Source organism: Leuciscus leuciscus (genome assembly GCF_965113295.1).
Source record: "Leuciscus leuciscus genome assembly, chromosome: 3".
Taxonomy (NCBI): Eukaryota; Metazoa; Chordata; class Actinopteri; order Cypriniformes; family Leuciscidae; genus Leuciscus; species Leuciscus leuciscus.
The window spans coordinates 57,842,362-57,867,935 of NC_138727.1; the positions used below are offsets into that span (position 1 = coordinate 57,842,362).

Consider the following 25,574-nt stretch of genomic DNA (forward strand, 5'->3'; position numbering starts at 1 on the left):
ACACACACACACACACACACATCCAGTGGGCAACATCTCTGAGCCGTTACGAAACACTCGGCCAGCCCAGTGTCAGTCTCTGAACATGGACAGACTCACACACACACACAGACACTCTCTCTCACACACAGACACTCTCTCACACACACACACACACACACACACACACACGTGACCTTTGAGGCTGGATTAGTGAGATCAACAGGTTTTAGTATATTAGGCAAGGCAAGGCAAGGCAAGGCAAGGCAAGTTTATTTATATAGCACATTTCATACACAATGGCAATTCAAAGTGCTTTACATAGAAGAAATTAAAATAATAAAAAGAAATAAGAATAATTAAAACAGTTTAGAAAAATAAGAAATAAAAAACAGTACAAACAGTCGGACGAACATTTGTACAGTGCTCATTCAGTAAATGCATAGTTAAACAGATGTGTTTTGAGTCTGGATTTGAATGTGACTACAGTAGGAGCACATCTGATCTCCTCTGGAAGCTGGTTCCAGCTGCGGCTGGCATAATAGCTAAAAGCAGACTCGCCATGCTTAGAGTGAACCCTTGGTATTTCAAGCTGATATGATCCTAATGATCTGAGTGATCTGTTGGGTTTATATTCAGTGAGCATATCTGCAATGTATTGAGGTCCTAGGCCATTGAATGATTTATATACCAGTAATAATACTTTAAAATCAATCCTAAGTTTAACTGGGAGCCAGTGTAAAGACCTGAGGACTGGTGTGATATGTTCATATTTTCTGGTTCTGCTCAGAATCCTAGCGGCAGCGTTCTGTATGAGCTGCAACTGTCTGATGGTCTTTTTGGGAAGGCCAGTGAGGAGTCCATTACAATAATCCACCCTGCTGGTGATGAAAGCATGCACAAGTTTCTCTAAGTCTTGTCTGGAAACAAAGCATCTAATTCTTGCAATATTTTTCAGATGATAGTATGCTGATTTAGTTATTGCTTTGACATGACTACTGAAACTAAGCTCTGACTCTAGTGTCACACCAAGATTCCTGACTTGATTTTTGGTTGTTTGACCCCTAGAGTGAAGGTATGCGTTCACCTTGAGAACTTCATCTTTGTTTCCAAACGCAATGACTTCAGTTTTGTCTTTGTTTAACTGAAGAAAGTTTTGACACATCCAACTGTTGACTTCATCAATGCATTGGCACAGGGAGTCAATGGGGCTATAATCGTTGGGCGATAGGGCTAAGTAGAGCTGTGTGTCGTCTGCATAGCTGTGGTAAGCAATTTGGTTATTTCTCATTATTTGGCTCATTGGGAGCATATACAGGTTGAACAGGAGTGGCGCAAGAATTGAGCCTTGAGGGACTCCGCATGTCATGGGTGTCCACTCAGACTTATGGTCTCCTATACTCACATAATAACCTCTCCCATCTAAGTATGACCTGAACCATTTTAGGACTATCCCAGAAAGCCCCACCCAGTTTTCCAGCCTGTCCAGAAGTATGTTGTGATCGACAGTGTCAAATGCAGCACTGAGGTCGAGTAGTACCAGCACTGATAATTTGCCTGAGTCAGTATTTAAGCGAATATCGTTTATTATCTTTATGAGCGCTGTCTCTGTGCTGTGGTGCGGTCGGAAACCAGATTGAAAATTGTCAAAGTATCCATTCGAGCATAAGAATTTGTTCAGCTGATTGAAGATAACTTTTTCAATGATCTTACCTATGAAAGGAAGATTTGAGATTGGTCTATAGTTGCTTAATATGGTCTTATCCAGATTGCTCTTTTTCAGGAGGGGCTTGACAACTGCAGTTTTTAGGGAGTTTGGAAAACTCCCAGAGAGAAGTGAAGCATTTACCACTTCTAGAAGATCTGCTTCTAAACTGTTTAACACACTTTTGAAAAAAGATGTGGGAAGTGTGTCAAGAGCGCAGGTTGATGTTTTAAGGTGCTGTACGGTTTCTTCCAAAATTTTGCCATCAATTTCTTTGAAATCAGACATAGTAACTACTTTCTCAGGTGGTTTGATCTGTCTGACCCCAGCGCAACTCAAGGATGTGCTGATCACCTTTCTGATATTATTGATTTTGTCAGAGAAGAAGGAAGCAAACTCACTGCACTTGCTGTCTGAGAGCATTTCACTGGGAATCTGGCTTGGGGGGTTTGTCAGTCTCTCTACAGTAGCAAAAAGAGTGCGTGTGTTGTTTAAATTACTGTTTATAATATTTGAGAAGAAAGTCTGTCTAGCTTTGCCTAGTTCCATATTGAAAGCATGAAGGCTGTCTTTGTAGATGTTATAATGGACTACAAGTTTTGTCTTCCGCCACATGCGCTCTGCTTTTCTGCATTGTCTTTTCATATTTTGCACTGCTGTTGAGTTTCTCCAAGGTGCTTTTTGTCTGCCACTCTTCTTCCTGACTTTCACAGGAGCAATATCATCAATTACACCTTTAACTTTTGAGTTAAAAGAATCAAGGAGAAAATCAACAGAGTCAGCAGATATGCTTGGTGTTAAAGATATAGCCTTCATAAATAGGACACTAGTGTTCTCATTTAAGCATCTCTTCTTGACAGACACAGATCTAGCTTCAGTGGCAGGAGAGATCAATATATCAAAGAAAATACAGAAATGATCAGACAGTGCTACATCCTTAATAACAATCGATGAAATGTTTAGACCCTTACTGATAAGTAAATCTAGAGTGTGTCCACGATTGTGTGTGGGTCCATGTACATGCTGAGTCAGATCAAAAGTTTTTAAAACAGTTTTGATTTCTTTTGCCATATTATTTTCTGCATTATCTATATGGATGTTAAAATCTCCAGCAATGGCAAAACAGTCAAACTCTGAGGTAATTGTTGATAACAGTTCTGTAAAGTCCTCAGCAAAGGCTGGAGAGTATTTTGGAGGCCTGTAAATAATGAAAAGTAAAATGCGTGGAGCACCTTTTAACACAATACCCAGATATTCGAAAGACAAGTAATTCCCAAATGATATTTGCTTACATTGATAGATATCTTTAAAAAGAGCAGCTAGACCCCCACCTCTCTTAACAGCTCTGCAGACACTCATAAAAGTAAAGTTAGGAGGGGCTGTTTCATTGAGGATTGTTGCACTGCAGCTGGCTTCTAGCCAGGTTTCATTTAGAAGCATAAAATCCAGGTTGTTTGTGGTTATTAAGTCGTTGACTAGAAGTGATTTATTTTTAAGTGAGCGAATGTTTAAAAGAGCTAACTTAACAGACTTACTTTTCCCCACAGCAATATTAGTTTGACGTGTAATAGGCACCAGATTAGTTGGGTTTGCTGTACGGCTATTGAAGGCCTTAGACTTTCTATCATGTAATAGAACAGCAATAGAGAAAGATACAGGCACACTGGGTTCCCGCTTGTTTTGTAAACATTTGAGAAAGTTACTGTTATCAAAACGGGGACCCGACACATATCACTGAGAGCTTTGAGCAGTTGTTTTTGGTTCACCTCGAGCAGAAGGAGGAGGGTGTGGGCCCTGGCGTTGTGGCAGAGGCCGAAGAGCTCTCACAGGAGGAGGGGGAGGGTGAGCTGGGCCTGCAGGCTTTGGTGGTAGTGGTGCCTGTCTTTTTTTAGTTGGTATCTGGGGGCTTGCAGCAAAAGAGTGGGATAGTCTGGTTCCAGCATGCACCAGTTCTTCCATTCTCTGTGAGAAGCACAGTAGTGGCGTTGCAGGGGAGAGGGAGAAAGTGTCTGGTGAAAGGGGCTGTTGCTCTGGTGTTATAGGAGGCTGTAATATGCTGTCCTGGCTTCCCTGGCTGTTTTCCAGGAAGTCGTCCTTGGGTGCTGAATCTTCAAGCAGTTCTGATATGGCTGTCTGTGGTGAGCTCTGTGTGCAGGGCTCAGCTGAGATTGTGTCCGTGAGCAGAGGTTGTTGTGGCGGAGTGGTGTTATCATGTCCATTTTGCTGCTGAAGTGAAGTCCCGTGGTCATTCATACTGTGTCCAGGTGTGTGTGTGCCGTTCAGATTGAGTGGATTGGCACAAACCGCAGAAGGATGATTTAGGGAGAAGTAGATATTGTCCTTTAACACTCTTGAACCAAGTTTGTTTGGGTGATGGCCATCCCGATGAAACAGTTGTCGTTGACTCCAGAAAAGATTGAAATTGTCAATGAAGTTCACTGCTTTTATATTGCAGGTTTTTTGCAGCCATGTATTAATCCCAAGCAACCGTGAAAACCTGTTTGTTCCTCTTGCTGGGAGTGGTCCACTGATGAATGTTTGAACTTTCAGTCTTTTAAGTGTTTCAAAAAGTTTATTGAAATCCTTCTTAAGGAGTTCTGACTGCTCTTTATGAATATCATTCTTCCCCACATGTATGATGAGTCGATTAGCAGTCTTATGTTTCATCAGAATGTTCTGAAGTTCCCTGTTTATATCAGAAGTTGTTGCTTGTGGAAGGCAGCATGTAGTTGTATCCCTGCTGCTAATGTTTCTGATTATGGAGTCCCCCACTATCAGAGTCCTGGGCTCGGCTGCGCTCTGAGCTGAGTGCCGCTGTCTGCTCGACCTTGAGCGCCAGTTAGCATCAGTGTTAGCTACTGGCCTATTCAGTCTGTGTTCGATCACATTCATCACATTTGCGGATTCCTCATTTACATTCATTAGTACTTCAAATCTGTTCTCAAGATGTATAGGCAGTGGTAGCAGACCAGTGTTTGCAATCCTAGTCAGAGCTGTATCTGGGGTAGAGGATGCTACTGCGGTAATATGTGAGGCTCGTGACAATCTGATGTCTCGAGTGCCTTTGGGTCTCGCTCCCTGTTTGTGCCATCGATTAGTAAGTCGATCGGCTTGTTTCTCTACCTGTCGAGGAGCACTAGTTTCATGGGACTCACCGGCTATATGCTGAGGGTGTCCATGACGAAGCTCTGTTGTGTGCTCCGTCTGGTTTGGTGGTCCCGTAAGTAACTTTGTTTCTAGAACTGCAATCCTTTGTAAAAGTCTGTGGCAGTTAGTGCAGCAAGTAGATTCCAGAAGAGGCATTTTCTCTCTTATCCTTGTAGGCAGTTGTGTTTTCCTTTCCCGGTATGTAAGCTGGTCGGGTAAAAGAATTCTCAGTTTTTGTAGTAATCCAAACTTTGTCGTATGAGCACTGTGCTGATTTGCTGAAGTTAAAATTAGGTGATAAAAGGAAATAAAATAAAGGAAATAAAATATAGAAAAAATAGGAGATAAAATGTAAAAGCGATAGAGCAAAACGCGGAGCAGTAAGCAGGAGCGTCCGAACAGTAGCTGAGCAGGAAGTGAAAAAAAAACTGTATTAGTAAGAATATTTGTACCTTGTGATGTGATTTTCTGCTTCACTAACACAGATCTCAGCATCAGTTTCTTTGCTCTGTGAAATATCACTGATTTCATCACTGTCATCATTGAAATATTCCTCTTTCCTCACTGCATCGTTTACAAACAGAAAGACAGAGAGAGTGTGTGAGGGAGTGTGTGTGTGATCTTTAACTCTCAGACCAAACTCAAGCAGCCAAAGTAAACCATTAGAGCAGTGTGTGTGTGTGTGTGTGTGTGTGTGTGTGTGTGTGTGTGTGTGTGTGTGTGTGTGTGTGTGTGTGTGTGTGTGTGTGTGTGTGTGTGTGTGTGTGTGTGTGTGTGTGTGTGATCCAAGAGTGTTGAGCATGTTAATGTTTTTATCCTAACAGACGCTGTGTGACGGGATTCACTGTGATTTATCGGGTCGAAATCCCATCTTTAATGTTTAACACATTCATGTGGAGAGATTAATAGAGACCAATTGATCGATTTTCATTTAAAAAAAAGTCGTTTTATCATGTTGTGCTGAGTTTAAATGGCGTCTCTGCGTCAACATTTGTGGTTTATAGACAGTGTGCTGTAGCTCCGCCCACACTTAAATCCCATTGGTCTAAAAACACTCCACATAACTGTATATTAAACATCAGATATGCTCTGATTAGTCATCACAGTGAGATGACCTCATTCTATGTGGCTATCTAAACTGACATTGAGCAATAATTGTTAATGTGCACTTTCTGAATAAAGTATTTGTTTGTTTCTAACGAAGGTGTTCACGTCTCACGGGCCGACAGTCGTCATGCCGACCTGGTTCTGCTCCCGCCACTGGTTCCAGAACGTCGGTGCGTTCAATGAGGGAGGAAAGGTGAACTCACTCTCTCTCACACTCACACTCACACTCACACACACACACACACACACTCACACACACACACACACACACTCACTCACTCACTCACTCACTCACTCACTCACTCACTCACTCACTCACTCACTCACTCTCTCTCTCTCTCTCTCAGGGCGTTCCCGAGGATCTGCTCTTCTTCTACCAGAGTCTTCGCTGCGGGGGGGTGTTGCTGCGAGTGGAGGAGTGTTTGCTGGTGTATCGATATCATCCACACGCAGCCACACACTCTGTGCTGGAGTGAGTCTTACTGTGTGTGTGTGTGTGTGTGTGTGTGTGTGTGTGTGTGTGTGTGTGGGAGAGAGAGAGAGAGTGTGTGTGTGTGTGTGTGAGAGAGAGAGTGAGTGAGTGAATATGTGCGTGTGTGTGTGTGTGTGTGTTATCTGTCTCTGTGGAATGATCTTGAATCATCTTCCCACTCAGTGTGTCTGGAATTCCACACATTTTCACGCCGTCTGTCCAACAGCTGGGCGTCAAACCGCAGTGTGTGTGTGTGTGTGTGTGTGTGTGTTCAGTGTTAGTTTATGTATTAAGGGTTTTATGATGCTCCCAGTTGAGGGATGTTTAGTGCTCTTTAAAGCACAGTTTCTCCTCCTTCATCGTCCTTCAGTCGTGTGTGTGTGTGTGTGTGTGTGTGTGTGATCTTCATCATGTCTCTGTCCCGTCTCTCAGACACACCATCTGGGATCTGCGCGTGCTGTTCCTGCAGGAGCGAGTGCTCAGCCGGTGGGACTCCTTCACTGTGTGGAGCGCTGGGAAACAGGGCAGGAGACTCTTCCGCAGCCTGAGCCCTGAGAATCAGGAGAAGGTCAAACACACTGACATCTCACACTAACTACACTGAGCTGTGCAGAAGCAGGTCAACATTACTTCCCACATCATAGATTTGTATAAATTAATGTAAAACTAACAAATGTGATATACATATATACTTATGGCAATTATTCTTGAACGACTGTAATATCAGGACATACATAATTCATTAAAAATAATTACAACTGAACACCAAAGCACTGTGCTGCAATGATTATTAGTTAATGTGTGTGTGTGTGTGTGTGTGTGTGTGTGTATGTGTGTGTGTGTGTGCGTGTGCGTGCGTGCGTGTGTGTGTGTGTGTGTGTGTGTGTGTGTGTGTGCAGGTGAAAGCGTTCTGTGACGTGGACGAAAACAAAATTCAGAAGGGCTTTTACACGTACGAGGAGTCAAAGGTGAGAGTCGCTTCAGAACTCAATATAGATGATAAGCTCTGTTTATACCGCCATATTGGCAGGACAGCCGGGAGCGAATATAAAATCTAATGGATTCGAGGAGCTTTGTGTAGTAACACAGTAACAAATCCTTTCCCTTGCGGGTCCATTTGACCCCCTCAGGAATGAGTGGAATGCGAGGAATGCTTCAGTACACATAGAAAAACCTAAAAATGCTCAAAATTCGAACTAAAAATGCTAAAACTTTACTAAAAAAAATATATTGTATAATGTCTACGTGTGTATCTGAATGCACACTGAAGAGGAATGACTTTAGGACCAAGCAGAACAGCTCATTTGCTCCATATAGAGCTATAAGGCCTTCTAGAGTCATGAAATATCATGTTATATTATTATTTTTCCACAAGAGGCCGGCAAAGACACCCGGTGTAAGATATTTTGAGCTGAGTTAAAAGGGTTGTGCATGAAATTGTGAGTTATTTTGAATTTAAGTTGAAAGAATGTGAGGAATGTGCTTGAATTACTATTTATTTATTATTTATTGATCAAATCTAGTCATTTAAAGGTAAAAAATCTCATTAAAAAATAGAAAAAATATTATCAAAATTATATAAAATAAGCTTTCTGGACAAAAGTACAATTTTAGGGCTTCGGGTCATTTTGACCCGCGAGGGAAAGATTAAACATAACAGATCCCTATCCCTTGTTTCCCATTTATTGACTGACAGCTCTCTTGTCCCCATGTTGAGACAAATCAAAGTGCACAGGCGTTCAAATGAATAAAATCAGTGAAATGCAGAATCAGAATACTATGCAAACCTCCAATAACTAAATATGTTAAATAAAAACATGCATTTAATCTCACTTTATTGCCCGATGTACTTGCGTCTGACCTTCGATGATTCAGGTAAACCATCAGAGAAAATTACTGTAGATTTTATTTATTTTTATTGGTAAAGTAAGACTAGGTGAAACAAAAGTAACACAAAAGTAACGTATTACTTTTGTAATGCGCATTACTTTTACCATTACCATTAACATTACCATTACAAAAGTAACGCATTACTTTTCTAAAAAAAAAGTAACTAAGCAACGCAATATTGTAATCCATTACAACGCTAAATGTCATGAAATCTTAACCCGTTTAATCCCACATTTTTCCCAGACTCGAAAATATCCAAATTAGGTGTCATTAGTTTCACCTTGAAATTATCAATAATATTTTTCTGGACATTTTTAAGGAAAAATTGTGTTTTATGGGATAATGTGTTTACTGCAAATTCTTATATGGCATATATCAGCCCAGTTATTTAACACATTTTAAACTCTTTCATGTCATTTTAGGGTTAGTTTAAAACAAAAACCTTTATACAACTAGTCTATACAACACTTATAGGAATACTGAGATAAAAGACAAAGAAATTATAAAAATCCAACCATCTGAAATAGTAAGGTTTGTAAGTTTAATGAGAATAATTACATTTTTCAATAATTGCATTTTTTTTTTTACTTCTTTAAGATTTTTCTTTGACTATGACCTTAATGTTCATTGAATTCAAAGGGAGTTTTGCAGCACAGAAAGAAGGAATAAAACTGAAGAATAAAGATCTTTTTTCCACCCAAATGTTTTGATTGTGAAACTTGAGCGTCGTCATGGGAACGTGGCTGATGTGAACGTAGAATAATGGTCAGTTATGCAAATATAATGCTAGTAATGAATATGGCTGGACAGGAAGTTCAGAAGAGCTCACTGAGACTCTGATTAACACCCTGATCCATCATTAGCCTCGTTACATCAGAGTCACACACACTAGAGGATAATCATCAGCTCTTCTCTCCAGATCAAGATACTTAACACTGAGAAACTCACACACTGGTGAGACCGTGTTAACAAACACACACACACACACACACACTCTCTCATTTCTTTTCTCTGTTTCTCTCAGGAACGGCCGAAGCCCAAGATTCCCATCCTGCACTTCAGAAAGGCATCGCCTCCGTTTATCGTGTGTGTGAAGCTGGTGAGTGTGTGAGAGTGTGTGAGTGTGTGTGTGTGTGTGTGTGTGTCTTTCTGTATGTGTGTGTGTGTCTCAGACCTTAATTTGACTGAGAACACACTCTTTTATAGCACACAGGAAATGGCTTCTCTCTGAAACACACACACGCTCTGGTCCAAATGACCGTGAGGCTCGTATCAATCTCAATCATCGTCGGTGTTTCCCACTAATGAACCTCCAGCGGGATCAGATATTATCACACACACACACGCACACACACACAGCTGTTCCTGCGCTGTATAGACTCTAGTGTTGTCTGTGCCCTACATAGGAACATATTAACTGATCTGTCATCAGTATCTGCGTTTCCTTTACCCTTCAAATTGCGCAAATTGAAATTGAGAATTGAGAATACACCCAAAGGAAACACGTCTTTTTCGCAAAAACTCCCATTTATAGCGGAAAAAAATGTTTTCGCTCGCATGAGGAGGTTTTTCAGGCTGTTAGAAAAATGTATATTTTGCGAAACTGCAATGAAACAGTTTTTGCGCATTTACAGGTCACCTGACGTAGATGACGCGGTGTGTTTGGACAAAAGACGAGACAGAGCTCTTTATTATACTCATAAAAGACAAAAGTATTACGGGAATACTGGATTCTAAACCTCAAAGAAATGCCACAATTCATCAAGAGCTTGAAGCAGAAATGAGGGAGAAACACCCAGAAACACCACAAACGTGCCGCTCTCACAAACCTACTAACATCCGTTTCCTTGATGTTTGTAATGACTGAACGTTTTAGTCGTATAACATCGATTAATGGAAATGCCGTCATTTCGTAATAGGTTTTTATCGACATTTAGAAAATATTGCAAAGGTTTTATGCAAATCTGTAATGGAAACACGGCTCGTGACTGATTTGATATGCTCTACATGCCACAGAATTACCACATTATCTGATGTTAGCATGCTAAGCTAACAATGCTAAGCTAAATTAACACAAATATATAAATTATGAATGTATTAGGCTGCCCAATATTTGTGAATTTACTTTACTTTGTGTGTATGTATGTATGTATATATATATATATATATATATATCTGTTCTGTGTGTTTGTCCTCATCTGTGTGTGTGTTTGTAGGATATGACACACGGAGTCCTGGAGGAAAACCTGCTGTCGCTGCAGCTCAAAGAGGGAGTCCATTACTACCACTTCAGCTGAAGACTGAGATCCAGATGAAGGACAGTCAAACCTGCAGACTAATAAAGGGACTAAATAATGTCTTAAGATCTGAGAATGGAAAACCCTTTTCTGTAAAGGTTTGAAGGTAGAGGCTGGAAAACATCACTAGCTCAGTGTGAAACTGGAGAAGTTCCTCAGAACCAACCTTGAACTTTATTTTAAACATTCAGATTTGTCAAGTCAACATTAAAGTTGAATTGGTTAAATGGACGCAGTAAGAAAAAAAGGCAACATTAATAACATGATTTAACATTGTAATAGCATGTTGCTAACAAATTGTTGACATGTTTCTAGCATGTTTTAGCATGTTGCTAATAAGACACATTACTAGCATGTTTTAACACGTTGTTACGTGTAACATAATTTTGCTTGTTTCAAGCATGTTCAAACTAATTTCTAGTATATTTTAACACAAAGCTTGTACGTTTCTAGCATGTTTTAGCATGTTTCTATCATGGCTTAGCGTGTTGTTAGTGTTGGTAGGCAATGCTAGTATGTTTCTAGCACGTTTTAACTTTGATATTATGCTGTAGCATATTGCTAATATTATATGCTAATGTTTTAGCACATTGTTAGCATTTTTGCTAATATAATTTGCATGTTCAAGCATGTTCAAACACATTACTATCGTAATTGAACAATGCTAGTATGTTTCTAGCATGTTTTAGCACATTGTTTGCATGTTTTAACATGTTGCTAATGTAATTGTGCATGTTTTTATCATGTTCAAACACATTACTAGCATATTTGAACACAATGCTGTTATGTTTCTAGCATGTTTTAGCACATTATAGCATGTTGCTGATAAAATATATATGCTAACATGTTTTAGCACATTTCTAACATATTTTAGCACACACAACTGGTTTGTTTCTAGAGTGTTTAAGCAAATTTCTATCATGATTTGGTATGTTTCTAGCATGTTTTAACGTTGCTAGCATTATGCTTCTGGCATTTTCTAGCACATTGCTAACATGATTTAGGGTTAAAGGCTGGAAAACGTCAATAGTTTCACACTGAGCTAATGGAGAGGATGAAAAATCTCTGTAATCTTTGGGAAAAAAAGATCTGGGAACTGGTTCCTGCGTTCCTTCCCAGAGTTCCTGGCTTGAGAAACCTCTCACATCCCACTCGCACCTCGACTCAAACACACACAGGTGTCTGTGTGCATTCCTGATACCCGTGTCACTGGACTTCTCCATCGTTCCCCAGTGACTGCGCGCTCAGGATGAAGCCTTTTTCCCGCGGACCTGCTCTCAATCAGGTCCTCTTGCCTGTTGAGTGAGCTGGAAGGGCCTGAAACTCTTGTGCAAAATTAATGTGTGTTAAAGACATTATTAAAGATGGAAGGAAAGAGTTGCAAATAATGCAGTTAAAGACAAACAAGCAATTTTTTATTTTGTTACTTTTTTATCTTATATATATATATATATATATTCAGCTTTATTTCAATTAACAAAAACTATTTTTAATACTATTTCAGTTTTACGCAGTTTTATTTTAAATCCTCCTGATATTAAAGATGTATTTTTAGATTTAAAAAAAAAATTCTGGATTTTTTCATTGTGTGTGTGTGTGTGTATTATCTTATCACTTTCTGACAACAGCGTTAATAATTGATGACAGTCTCTGACAGCTCTGGGTAGTTTTATCTGTTTTCCTCTCAACAGTCATTAATTTTGCCTTGTGTGTGTGGGACTGGAATGTGTGTGTTCCATTAGGACATTATCTGAGGTCACCGGCCACGTTCCTGTGTGTGTATGTGTGTGTGATAGAGAGAGAGAGAGAGAGAGAGAGAGAGAGAGAGAGAGTGAGGGGGTGTGTGTGAGAGAGAGTGAGTACGTGTGTGTGTGTGTGTGTGTGTGTGTGTGTGTGTGTGTGTGTGTGTGTGTGTGTGTGTGTGTGTGTGTCAGGTAATGGATCGTGCTGTAGGTGTGCGTGTGTGAGAGAGAGGGTGTGCGTGTGTGTGAGAGAGAGTGAACGACTGTGTGTGAGAGAGTGAGTACTTCGTAGGATCGTGCTGTAGGTGTGTGTGTGTGTGTGTCAGGTAATGGAGCGTGCACCTAGTGTGTGTGTGAGAGAGGGTGTGTGTGTGTGTGTGTGTGTGTGTGTGTGTGTGTGTGTGTGTGTGTGTGTGTGTGTGTGTGTGTGTGTGTGTGTGTGTGTGTGTGTGTGTGTGTGTGTGTGTGTGTGTGTGTGTGTGTGTGTGTGTGTGTGTGTGTGTGTGTGTGTGTGTGTGTGAGTGTGAGTGTGTGTGTGTGTGTGTCAGGTAATGGAGCGTGCACCTAGCGTGTGTGTGTGTGTGTCAGGTAATGGAGTGCTGTGGTGTGTGTGTGAGGGATCAGGTCAGAGGTCATGGCCTGTAAATGTTTAGGATGGCGTGTGAGGGTCAGAGCTCAGCACGAGTCATTACACATCTGATCTGTAACACACACATACACACACACACACACACACACCATCCCAAATAAACATGGCTCTACATAGAATACTGAAACTCCTTTCTACTGATTTACTTAGAGCGATTTGTCTTAATTTATGCATCCAAATTGACTTTTTTTATATATATATATACTAATTTATACATTACTATGTTTTTATTAATAATATTTAGTCACAATTAGTCTTAAAAAATATATAGCCTATGGTTTTATATATACACACACACACAAGGCGCGTGCAGCGTAAAAACAGCGCGCGACTCAGCAGCATCTGATACCAGTGTTTATTGAGCCCAGAATAACCACAGCCTCCTCAAGACACACACACACACCCTTACAAGAACCTGCTCTACCGAATGGCACAGTGAATCTGGAAATGAGTATATCATACTGTGGTGCTTAATATTCATATACGTTTCGCCAATGTAAATACCATGAATTTCAGCAAACTATCCGAGATCACTTTCAAATTCATTTAAGGTAATGGGACTAAAAGGATCTTTAAGGTGCTTAAAATACTATGGTACTACTAACACTAAAATAACTTAAAATGTACAATTTTGAGACTCAATCACAAGCAAGTCTGTAAATACTGCTATAGGCGATTGTATCGTCGCGTCGCTCGTGCGGAAGAGGGCGTGGCTTGCGCTTACGGGGCGTGGTTTAGAGGCGTGGCTTGTGTTTGTGGGCGGAGGTCGAACGAGAGTGAGAGTTTCTGCTGGACTCTATCAGTGCGGGCTTCAGACTCGCGATCATGAGCGCTTCTGTTACTCATCTCTGATGTCTGATCGTGATTCGGTCATGTAGGGTTTTAAATGATCCAGAGCGGCGGTGGATTGTGTTTTTCTACAGACTGAAGCAGACTGTTGGGGTTTTGGAGGATGTTTTTATTCATTCTTCTGTCAGCTCTAGTCCTGTGTGGATGTGCTCAATACTCCAGCGACCAGTGCAACTGGACAGGAAGGTGAGCCTTTTACATTCGTGCTTTATAAAGTTGTAATATGAAAAAAAAAATATATAGGCATATATAAATGTTGCAATAAAATGTTATCTTTATTTCTGTCCAGAGAAACTGCGTACAAAATAAATTGCTCATTAAAAGCAAGTCTTATTTTGTCGTGACTCGTTTGTATTGCAACAATTTCTTTCATTTTAGTGGACTATATCTCTTTTGTTTTAGAAATGTGTGCAGGCAGAGAGTTTTTACATTTTAAAACTGGTAATATAACTGCTAAAACTTGTGTATAATAGGTTTAAATAATGAAACTGTGAAATGTGATGGGGAAGGTCCGGACATGCCCTTACGCTGCATGCGCTGACACATACTCTGATTCAAGAATCATTGTTCTTATAAACCAGAAACGATTCGGATTTTGAGCGTGAACTGTTACTAACTTGCTTGGATTATAACTTTGTTTGGGGTTTAAATCGTGGAGAGGTTAACATGTATGAATCATAAAATGGCATCTGGAACAATCTACTCACCAGAGAGAATCTAAACTGCGATATTTAACTATTTGAAAGTGTTCGCTGATTTTAAAAGAACCGTCCGAATGAATCGATTCACTAGAATTAATCTTATCAGCGCTGAAACGATAAAGTTGTTTGCAGAGAGAAACTGTGTCCCATGCATTTATGCAATGTTAAAGACTTAAGTCTTTATTTGTTGTTTTACAGAATTTATTTGTTTGTTTTGGTGAAACTTTTTTTTAATTTGAATTTTTATAGTTTTTATTTGTGGTTTTAAATACGTTCGGAGACATTTCGGTGTCAATTTATGACTATTTTGCTAGGCCGAGCTAAAATGGCAATTTATTATACTAGGAAACACAAAATTTAACGAAATAAGTTATAATTTAGAGGCAGCATTTCTCAATTCAGTGAAATCTAGAATTTTAATTGATTTTCGGTATTTCAAAGCCATGCATGATCTTGTTTCTTTGATTTGGTGCAATAAGGTGCATTGTGTGAGATTATTAATGACAACCTGCATTTTGCATTCCTCTAGATAATTCAGCCTTTTCTGTTCTGATTCTTGTTTAACTGTGTTGACTGGACAATGTTTTAAAACTTGTAATAAAGGGTTTTTGAAATTCAAATCTCTCTCTCTCTCTCTCTCTCTCTCTCTCTCTCTCTCTCTCTCTCTCTCTCTCTCTCTCTCTCTCTCTCTCTCTCTCTCTCTCTCTCTCTCTCTCTCTCTCTCTCTCTCTCTCTCTCTCTCTCCATTGACTTTAGTGCTCTGGTTTAAGTAGCTGACTCACACTTTTCCTTTCCTTTCAACTCCTTCATTTAACTCTTTGAATCAGACCGCGCTCGAATCTGGCCTCTATTATACGCTCCGCGACTTAATGGACTCCAGAAAATGATTTAATAACGTTAATTAAAAGCAAGCCAGATGAATTTCGGGGGTCATGTGTGCGGGACTCGGCTCTTTTTCTCTGGAGGACATTTGGCACTGATTTCAGTAGAAACCAAACCCTGTCAGTTTAATTATAATGCCAAGTCATGAACCCCAGCTGTAGATGTGAAGTTTCGTCATTCACTCGCCCTCGTGTTGATCCAAACCCTCCATATTTGGTGGAAATACAGGAATACCATTAATCTGTGTTTTAGAATCAGTCAATCATTGTTTAGACACTTGAGTTTGGATAAATGGGACATTGAATCCTGCTTTTTAAAAGTTGTTTTTGAGGTCATAATCTGTCAGAGAAGTCGTGCTTTTCACCAGGTGTAGAGTGTAAATCTCAAAGCCTCCACTCCAGCTGAAACAGACACACTGTAATCATCCCTAAATGTGCCGACCACAACCACTTGAAAGCGCTGTGGCGGGGAAAACGCAAATGTCCCATCTGGATGACAGCTTGTGATATCTTTCATGGGCACATTACCCATCGTCTCCTACCATACGCTTTTTCAGAGACTTCAGGTTGACTTAAAATCCCATAGTTTCGACATCCGATCTCTCCTCATGTTTCTGAAAGCTCTTGGAGATGAGGAGGTGGTCATGGTTGAACATGAATCCCAATTTGTCAAGCCCTCAGATTTATGTGTCATTTGACAAACGAGAACCTCTGTGTTGAATGAGAAGCAAGACACAACCAAGGCCCTGTTTACTCCTGGTATTAAGATGCGTTTTGATCGATCGGATCACAAGTAGACGACAGAAACACATACCTGTTTACACCTGGTGTTTTAATACGTCTCTTTTGTCCACTTTCAACCACTTCTGTCCTGATTTCTTTGAGGGGAGGGTCTATGGGCGGGTAAATGTGTTATTTTCAGATCGTTAACATGCCAAATATGGGTAAAAATCAACTGTGGCGGGTAACGCTGTCAAATCACGAGCCAATTTGGTGTGTTACTCACTATGTTTACTCACTCTGCTGGGGAAGTTCGTGTAAGCCAAATCTGCCCGGATTTAGAGCAAATACTCAACTCGTGAGTCATCATGATATTTTAAATACAGTGTATTGTGCAGAATCTGCTCATATCTGGCTTACTTGAACACAGACGTCACTACGCAACAAATAACAGTGCGCTTGTTCATATGCATTGAAGCAATAGCGAAGATTAAAAAGCACTTGGTTAACACAAAAAGACAGTTATTTTACAACATCCTACATTATTTTGATGTTCTTTGTACTGTATTGATCTGTCCACCTTAAATACATTTTTGGTGAAAAGGATGAGGATGAAAGAGGAAGGGAAGAGATGCTGGATGACAGGATTTAGTTTGAATAAGAAATGAATGTATGAAATCCAAATTTTATAGTATATAAGCTGTTATGTAATAGTTAATCTGGTTTCTTTATTTATTTTATTTTTTTGGCTAGTAGAAGTTCTGAATGGCTGGTAACTTAAAAATGTAGTAGCCAAATTGGCCGGTAAGTGAAAAGGTTCATTTCAAACCCTGTTTACATATGACCGGCGATGGATAACACGGAGAGCGTCAGCTTCAGTTTCTGCTCTGACAGAGACAAGACCAGCCGAACGCTGTGAGTGTGTGTTAGAAATCAGGAATGGTGAGAGAACATTGTGTTTGGTACATTTTTCATCTTCAAACCAAACTTGTGTCTTCAGCCGCCAGTATAAACCCCGTCTGGGTAGAGCTCTTCCCATAATGTTTACTCTTTAGGTCAGTAGGTGGAGAGTAGACGGTCTTTTGTGGCCATTTAAACACATTCAACCACAAGAGTGTTTACATTATGAAAGCAATCCGGTTGCAATGTGTTTTCAAGTGGTCAAAAGTGGACAAGCTTAAAAAGTTTCAGACACAGTTTACACCTGTATTCAGTGTTGTCCACTTGCGATCCAATCGACCAAAGCATCTTAACACAATGGGCCTTGTCATACACCAAGTGTGACACAAGTGTTTTGTTAGTTTCAGCCCGACGCAGTTTTCATTTTCACGTCCTGCGCCGCATTGTTTAAATAGCAAATGCATTTGCACCCATGGACTGCTGGTCTGAGAACCAGGTGTGTGTTCAGGCGCATTGTTGGAGCGTTGCTGTTTTGAGGAACTGAAATAGACAGAGCCATTGATCAACTGAAACCTGGTCTAAAGTCAATGGCGCAATATTTTTTGTGTTATTTAAACAGCGTGTTAGTAATGTGCGTACACTCTGCTTATTACACACGCTTTAGACCATGCACTTATATCCTTAAAATAGGGCTCCAGGTGTAAACAGGACCTAAAATTGTAGAGGAACACAGAAGGATTGGCGAGTGTGTAGTTGAGAAGCTGTTAACTTTTGTGTTGTGTGTCTTCAGCGGGCTGACGCACGAGTCTCACGCGCGGGACGTGGAGCAGGTGTACCTGCGCTGTGCCGAAGGCTCTCTGGAGTGGCTCTATCCCACAGGAGCCGTGATCGTGAACCTGCGCCCCAACCTGCCGTCCTCCACACTCCTCCTCGCCTGCCTGAAGCCCCGGAGGGACTCGCGCGGGGCCACGCTGTTCCTGGAGCGGGCCGGGGAGCTGCGGGCGCTGCTGTCGGAGGAGGAGCAGGCCGCCGGGGTCGTGCGCTGCTTCGGCCTCCAGGAGGGGGCGCTGTTCGTGGAGGCGTCCGCGCGCCGGGACATCAGCCGCAGGGTCACCGCCTTTCAGTATCAGCTGATCCCCACGCAGACGCCAGGAGGCCGGCCCTACTCGCCTGCAGGTACAGCTCACACATCCAGCACAAAATCTGGAGAACAACGAAAAAGGTTCTGCCGGGAAGGTTCGGCAGGAACGGCAGGTTCACAAATACACAAAATGTATTTTTATTTATATGCACCTATTTAACCTATTTAAAATAATATTATTGTCTAATAAAGAAAAATCACTTACTTTTTCCTACAAAATAAAAGCAAGAACATAAAAGGTAGTGCTATTTCAATAATTTATATTATTATTATCATATTATTATATTATTTATTTACATTTATTATTATATTATTATTATTCCAGTTTCAGTCATTTTAGTGCTTCAACTTCCATTTCTATTTTCTGTTTTAAGTTTAAGGTTTTCATCTAATATTGATCTTTTTTCAGATTTATTTCAATTAACGACAATGATTAATTGTATAATATAATATAATAAAAAATTAAAAAACGACAAATAGCTTCAGGTATAAGAATAAAAACACTGCATTTTGCACATATTTTTATTTAGTTAGGATGCTAATGAATATTTGAATCAAATTTTGCACTGATTCAAAGATTGAAACATAAGAACTGAATCTATATTTGCATTTTTTGTGAAGTACTTTTGTATTCATGATGCAAAGAACAGCTACGTAATTAGTGTACTTAGTTAAGTGATCTTGATATTGCAAAAAAAAAAAAAATATATATATATTTTAAGTATTCAGTGTATCACGCAGCCTTAGTGTCTTCAGGAATATTTGTGCGAGAGAGAGAGAGAGAGAGAGAGAGAGAGAGAGAGACAGAGGCAGAGAGAGCGAGAGAGACAGAGGCAGAGAGAGAGAGAGAGGGGCAGAGAGAGAGAGAGAGAGAGAGAGGCAGAGAGAGAGAGAGAGAGACAGAGGCAGAGAGAGAGAGAGGCAGAGGCAGAGAGAGAGAGACAGAGGCAGAGAGAGAGAGAGAGGGGCAGAGAGAGAGAGAGAGAGAGAGAGACAGAGGCAGAGAGAGAGAGAGGCAGAGGCAGAGAGAGAGAGACAGAGGCAGAGAGAGAGAGAGAGAGAGAGGCAGAGGCAGAGAGAGAGAGAGAGAGACAGAGGCAGAGAGAGAGAGAGAGACAGAGGCAGAGAGAGAGAGAGGCAGAGGCAGAGAGAGAGAGAGAGGGGCAGAGAGAGAGAGAGAGAGAGAGAGAGAGAGAGACAGAGGCAGAGAGAGAGAGAGAGAGAGGCAGAGAGAGAGAGAGAGGGGCAGAGAGAGAGAGAGAGAGAGAGAGAGAGAGAGAGAGAGAGAGAGAGACAGAGGCAGAGAGAGAGAGAGAGAGAGACAGAGGCAGAGAGAGAGAGAGAGGGGCAGAGAGAGAGAGAGAGGCAGAGGCAGAGAGAGAGAGAGAGAGACAGAGGCAGAGAGAGAGAGAGGCAGAGAGAGAGAGACAGAGGCAGAGAGAGAGAGAGAGAGAGAGAGAGACAGAGGCAGAGAGAGAGAGAGAGAGAGGCAGAGAGAGAGAGAGAGAGACAGAGGCAGAGAGAGAGAGAGAGACAGAGGCAGAGAGAGAGAGAGAGAGAGAGGGGCAGAGAGAGAGAGAGAGAGAGAGAGAGAGAGAGAGAGAGAGAGAGTTGGGGGTCGAATAACAACACTGTCAAATGGCCGTCATCCTCATGAAAGGTAGTAAATGACCCTGTTAAACCTGAAGCCCAGACAGAGCATCGCCCCCCCGACGCTCCATGTTCAGCCTGACAGAAGATAATAAACAGTGTAATCAAGAGGTGTGCGGGGTCAAGCAGACTGTAGAGCTGTCAATCACTGTCCACTCGCATCGGCTAGTCTCACATCAAAGCTGCACTTCAGGAGAGACCAGCTCAATGCTTTCAGGAGGGATTTATAATCGGATAACACACAGCTGTCTGTAGAGGATCACAGTCTGAATCCTCAAATATCCCAATATTCCATCCGCCTTTTCTCCACATGGACCCAGCTAACAGGGAATGTTCTCACAGCGTTCTTCCAGTAACATTAATAGAATGTTCGTTTAAAGTCTGGAATAATGTTCTGAAAATGTAGAAGTGTTACTACTTGTTTCAAAAATTCTAATGATGTTCCAAATGGAATGTTCCCATAACTTTCAAGAACATTCAAGAACTTTCAAGAACATTCAAGAACTTTCAAGAACATTCATAGAACATTCATAACCGATGTTTTCTTAACTCAATGGGACCGTTAGCGAAACATGTTAGTGTTAGCTGCGCAGCTACCTGGTGTTCCGTCCAGAATCCGAGTCTTTCCTCCGCTTCCCTTCCCCCTCTCTTTTCCCTGTTTCCCGCACAACGTTCCCAGAGGGTTTGTCTTTATAAACATCTAAGTCCTGAGGTGTCCTGAGCTCCTCACCTGCTGGTCTCACTCACTGGTGTGTGTGTGTGTGTGTGTGTGTGTGTGTGTCAGTGAAAAGAGTTTTTTTTTAGGAATAGCAATGAAAGTTGACCCTGATTTATACATGCTCAAGCTCCAAAAGGGCAAAAATACCAGAAAGCATAGTCAATATGACTTCAAATATGACTCAGATCTCTGAACAAATTTTAATATTTCCATCATATGGCTATCCAATTGCAATTTTTTTTTTTTTTTTTTTTTACTTTAAAGTCTGCAGCGCTCAAAAATTGTGTACATTTTTATTTTTATTTTAATCTAACCCATTTTGCAAATTTATATTGAACAATTAAGGTTTATAAATAAAACCTAAAAATAATCATTAGATCATTTTCTGTAAAAAGTTATTTAACAATATAAATCTAAAACCTAAAAATAACCATTACAAAAACTTTTTATTGGTTATTTTTAACCATTTGAGAATGTACTGTGTCATTTATTTTGCGCAAGTTGTCTAATTTTTTTTTTTATACTGTGAACTTTTTTTTACAATATAAAAAAAATCATACCTTCGAAGACATTAGGCGAAGGTTCAAAAGTGAAGGTTAACGTTCCCATAATGTTCAGAGAACGTTCAGAAATTACGTTTTCATAACTTTAGCAAAACATTATATCAGAAATAATGTAAAATACCTGTAAATAAAAAAAAGTTTTTTTTTTTATCATTGTAAAAATAAAACCTTTAAGGAACATTACTTTATTGTGTCCAACAAACTAACCAAACGGGAGTTGAACTCTCTGATCAGAGGAAGCTTCTGTGAGATGTAAGTGTTGTAATGTTTGGCTGAACAGCTGATCTGAGGTCTGTGTGATCAGTGTGAGTGGGGGAGGAGGTGTTGAAAGAGCCGTTTCAGTGTGTCTGAATGAGCTTTATGTGTTAAATCATTTACATTTACTTTCACAAATGCTTTTGTCCACTGTACCACTGTAGATTGATTCATTCCTGATTCGTTTGAGTCATCATCAGTGATTCATCTGAACATGACTCACTTGCTCGAAACATGACAGCTGTTGCAACAGTTCTGTAATAATGATATAGTCATTTTGAAATCATTAAACCACATTAATGCTACGGTAACGACTTCTGTGCATCTTTAAAACATTGAAAATGTTACTAAAATTATATGTTTTTTTTATGCATTTGTTTTGAGGAATCATTTTGGTTCCCAGAAAGTTTTATATTAAAAATTGAAGGTTTATAAATAGAACATAAAATTATTTAAAAGTAATTTTACAGCTATAAAAATAAGACTGAAAAAATAACCGTTTGTTTTGAGGAATCAGTTGAGGAACAAAATGTTTTTGAATATTAATTTTGAATATTTGTATTATTTACAATTCAAGCTTAAAAGCCTTTTTAAATGCACATCTGTTTGTGTCCCAGCGCTGTGTGTTATCAGGCTTTACTGCGGTTCACACTCAGTCCAGACCCCTGGGTTTGATGATTATAATGATGATAACACTATCTAGACGGGGTCAGAGGGCAGAGGTCAGAGGTCACAGGAGCTCAGGCACAGCTGGAGTGTGTGTGTGACGCAGACGTGTCTGAGGAGGAAGTGTGTCACACTAATGTAAGGTGTGTGTGTGTGTGTTTCAGCTGCATGCAGACCCTGCACTGATGACCAGCTGCTCATGGCGCTCTGCACCAGCGACTTTGGTAAGAAACTATTTACCATATTATTCTCCTGATATCTCATAATTTACCGCATTTTCCAGAACATAAGTTGCACCTGACTATAATATAGCAAAAGGAACTTTGACTGACATTCTGGTTTTTCCAGTAACGTTAATAGAACGTTTGTTCAGAATGATCTGGTCTTTAATCAGGTTCTTCAAACATTAGCATAAAAACATTATTTATACATCGATAATGCAGCTTTTTTTTTTTTTTTTTTTTTTTTTTTGTTGAAACATTTTAGTTGGATGTTTATCTAACTTTTAAAAAAAAATGTTACTACTTGTTTAGGAATGTTCAGAGAACAATGTTTGAAGATGATGAAATGGAATGTTCACGCAACGTTCAAATAACCAAGAGAACACTTTTAAAAAAAATTTTGGACATTTTTAACATTCAGAGAACGTTTTGATAACTTAATAAGAACATTAACAAAACATTCTTAGAACATATTTGTGAACATATTAGTCACGCCTGGTCAAAATGTCATCGTTGTGAGAAAAATAACAGATAATTCCCACTGGTATATAAAAGTCTCATTTTATTATTGCATTGATAAATAATGTAAAATACCAGTAAGTAAATACAAATTTTTTTTGAAACACAGTAAACATGTATTTTAGTTCCTCTGACTTCACAACAAATCCTTTAAATTGAACAATGTTCAGAACAAGAATGAAAACTACAAGTATAAAACAAACATAAATTACAATGGCGTTCATTATAACAACGTTTATTATGATCGACTTGCTGAAACTGAAAATAACCATTACAAAAAGCTGTTTTTGTGTTATTTTTAGTTGTTTAAATATTTTAAAAACACTTACTGCAACATTCTGAGAACTTTATTTTATAGTTGTAAAATTAAACTACCAGTGTCTGGAAAACGCGTTACACACAATAAACTCGGGCTCATGTATTCGGCATGAATATAAATGTTTTGCATGCGTGACATTACATGCATAATATAAGCAAATTTACAATATGTGACCCCGGACCACAAAACCAGTCACAAGGGTCAAGTTTTGCTGAATAAATAAGCTTTCCATTGATGTGTGGTTTGTTAGGATAGGACAATATTTGGTCGAGATACAACTATTGAAAATCTGGAATCTGAGGGTGCAAACAAATCAAAATATTGAGAAAATCGCTTTTAAAGTTCTACATTTATGTTCATGATATTACTGCATCCACTCACACAAATAAAAATTTTCATATATTTACGGTAGGAAATTTTCTAAATATCTTCATGGAACATGATCTTTACTTAATGATTTTTGCCATAAAAGAAAAATCGATACAATGTATCGTTGGCTATTGCCACAAATATACCCGTGTGACTTGTGACGGTTTCGTGATCCAGGGTCACATATAAGTGGTGCATGTTTCAGATGATGAAAACATTGTGTAGTTAATGCTGTGTGTGTGTGTGTGTGTGTGTGTCAGCGGTGCGCGGCAGGATTCATCACGTGGAGGATGATGATGATGATGATGAAGGTCAGGTGTCTGTGCTGCTGTGGTTGAGTCGTGTGTATCGTCAGAAGAGTGGTGTGTTCGTGTCGGTGCGCGGGCGCTGGACGGGGCGAGTGAAGATGCCGGTGCGCTGCGAGCCGCGCGCGGGACAGGAGGAGTTCCTCTTCACAGGACACCTGCGCTTCGGAGAGCCCTGGGTCACGTGTGCTCCGCTGTACACACACTTCAGCACACTGTACCACTCCGCTCTCCACGCGGGAACCAACCCCTGCCACATACACACAGACTGAGACACACACACACTGCAAGATCAGGGAAACATGTCCGCGGAAACATTTCACCCCAAAATCAAAATTTAAACAGTTTATTTTACAAAACACATTGTCAGTACTGCACTGCATCCAGATGTTTGACTTTTTTAATTATTTTTTTATTTTGATTAATTTGTCATTTATTATTTTCAGTTCTGCAATTATGTATAAATATTTCACTCAACATTTAAATACTTAAAAAAAAAAATTATTATTACTGTTATAATTATAATATTTTTTATTATATATTATTTTACAATTATTATTATTATTAGGCAATAATAATAATATTGAAATATTAACAGTATTTAAATAGTAAAATATTTATACATATATATATGCAGTACTAAATAATAATTATGTGTTCATATTTTTGTTACAACATTTTTTTGTCTTCATTGTCATGAGACGATAATTGTCACAATTTAATTTAGTAATTTTGTTTATGCAGAATATGATTTCTTGTTTATTTGTGTTGATTTTGGGGTGAACCCAGGCCTGGAAGTATTGTTGGCAGGTTTCTGAGATGGGAATGGGATCTACAGTGGTTCCAGATGGACAGATCTCAGTCAGGAATCCTCCTAAAGTTGCTGTTCTTGCTTTCGGTCTGATTTCATACGTCTGAAACCGATACAGAGAAAGTGTGTCGTAACACTGTGTGTGTGTGTGTGTGTGTGTATCATGAGCTCTTGCCTGCTGCGAGAGGATGGCGGTGCTTTTCTTAAAAGCTTTGTTTATAGTTATAGAGCGGTCGATTCTTCTGACTGACGTCTGGAGTGTGTTCACATGTGCGTTTGTGTGTGTTTATGCCGTATGTGTGTTTGTTGAGTTGCCTTTTCTGTTCCTTGGACTCAGAATGAGTCTGGAATAAAACACTCTTTATAGAAACCTGTATGTGAGTGTTTTCTGTTAATCTTCTCAAATGTGGAGAAAATTTCAACATTTTCAAATTATCGTGTGAAAGCTTCCAGCTTTTTTATCCCACATTACTTTCCCATATAAACACAGCGCTCAATTTAAAATAAGTCATACTTTTAAAACACTCGTCTCGAGAGCTCTTTTTCCCCATTCCACCGCCCGTGTCTCACCAGCCCTAAGAAACGTTACCCGAGCGCCATTATAGACCTTATTCAGAGCAGCACCATCCCAGACAGAACATAGTGTTGGCCCAGGTCCGGCCCACATCTGGTACACTTGGATTCTACACAGCCCAGATGTGGACCGGATCTGGGCCGAAACTATCTTGCTGTCTGGGAAGACCGGTATGAAAGCGAGGCTGTGAGGGACAGACTTACTGTGTTTTCAATGGCATCCGCTGTAAAAAGCTGCATAAAACTCCTAGATCACTTATAATTCTCCACAGCTCATATTGTTAGATGATTTTTGTCTACTGAAAGTTATTGTTGCAGTGTTTCTTTAGCAGAACAATCTAAAATAAAAAATGAAAAAAACTTTAAATAACAGCACAACCCACTGAAGAGATGTACGTCTATTCCTCACAGCCTCGCTTTCATTC

The 25,574-nt window shown here is 39.8% G+C and overlaps 2 protein-coding genes across 3 annotated transcripts in view; both read left to right on the forward strand.

Annotated features, from left to right (window-relative positions):
- b3gntl1 (UDP-GlcNAc:betaGal beta-1,3-N-acetylglucosaminyltransferase-like 1) overlaps positions 1 to 12,617 on the forward strand; it is a 31,607-nt gene extending 18,990 nt beyond the window's left edge. The window contains exons 7-13 of one of the 2 annotated variants that reach the window (XR_014204045.1): positions 6,036 to 6,131; positions 6,286 to 6,410; positions 6,843 to 6,978; positions 7,310 to 7,378; positions 9,325 to 9,399; positions 10,517 to 11,300; positions 11,413 to 12,616. Coding sequence is in view for 1 of the 2 variants with exons in the window: in XM_082162983.1 (XP_082019109.1) it covers positions 6,036 to 6,131; positions 6,286 to 6,410; positions 6,843 to 6,978; positions 7,310 to 7,378; positions 9,325 to 9,399; positions 10,517 to 10,597 (582 nt within the window). In the remaining variant the exon portion in view is untranslated. Of the gene's footprint in view, positions 1 to 6,035; positions 6,132 to 6,285; positions 6,411 to 6,842; positions 6,979 to 7,309; positions 7,379 to 9,324; positions 9,400 to 10,516 lie in introns of both variants that reach the window. The other variant, XM_082162983.1, reaches the window with a different exon arrangement.
- A 1,153-nt stretch (positions 12,618 to 13,770) lies between these two features.
- On the forward strand, positions 13,771 to 24,946 carry metrnlb (meteorin like, glial cell differentiation regulator b). Its single transcript, XM_082163067.1, has 4 exons — positions 13,771 to 14,023; positions 17,830 to 18,215; positions 22,197 to 22,256; positions 23,721 to 24,946. The coding sequence occupies exons 1-4, from the start codon at positions 13,941 to 13,943 to the stop codon at positions 24,035 to 24,037; spliced, it is 846 nt and encodes a 281-aa protein (XP_082019193.1). The 5' UTR covers positions 13,771 to 13,940; the 3' UTR covers positions 24,038 to 24,946.
- The last annotated feature ends 628 nt before the right edge of the window (positions 24,947 to 25,574 follow it).

Excerpts from the sequence above, each read along its gene's own strand:
- metrnlb (XM_082163067.1), top strand. The coding sequence starts at position 13,941 with ATGTTTTTATTCATTCTTCTGTCAGCTCTAGTCCTGTGTGGATGTGCT. Across the intron at positions 14,024-17,829 it reads CAGTGCAACTGGACAGGAAG|CGGGCTGACGCACGAGTCTC; the intron begins GTGAGCCTTTTA and ends GTGTGTCTTCAG. Across the intron at positions 22,257-23,720 it reads GCTCTGCACCAGCGACTTTG|CGGTGCGCGGCAGGATTCAT; the intron begins GTAAGAAACTAT and ends TGTGTGTGTCAG.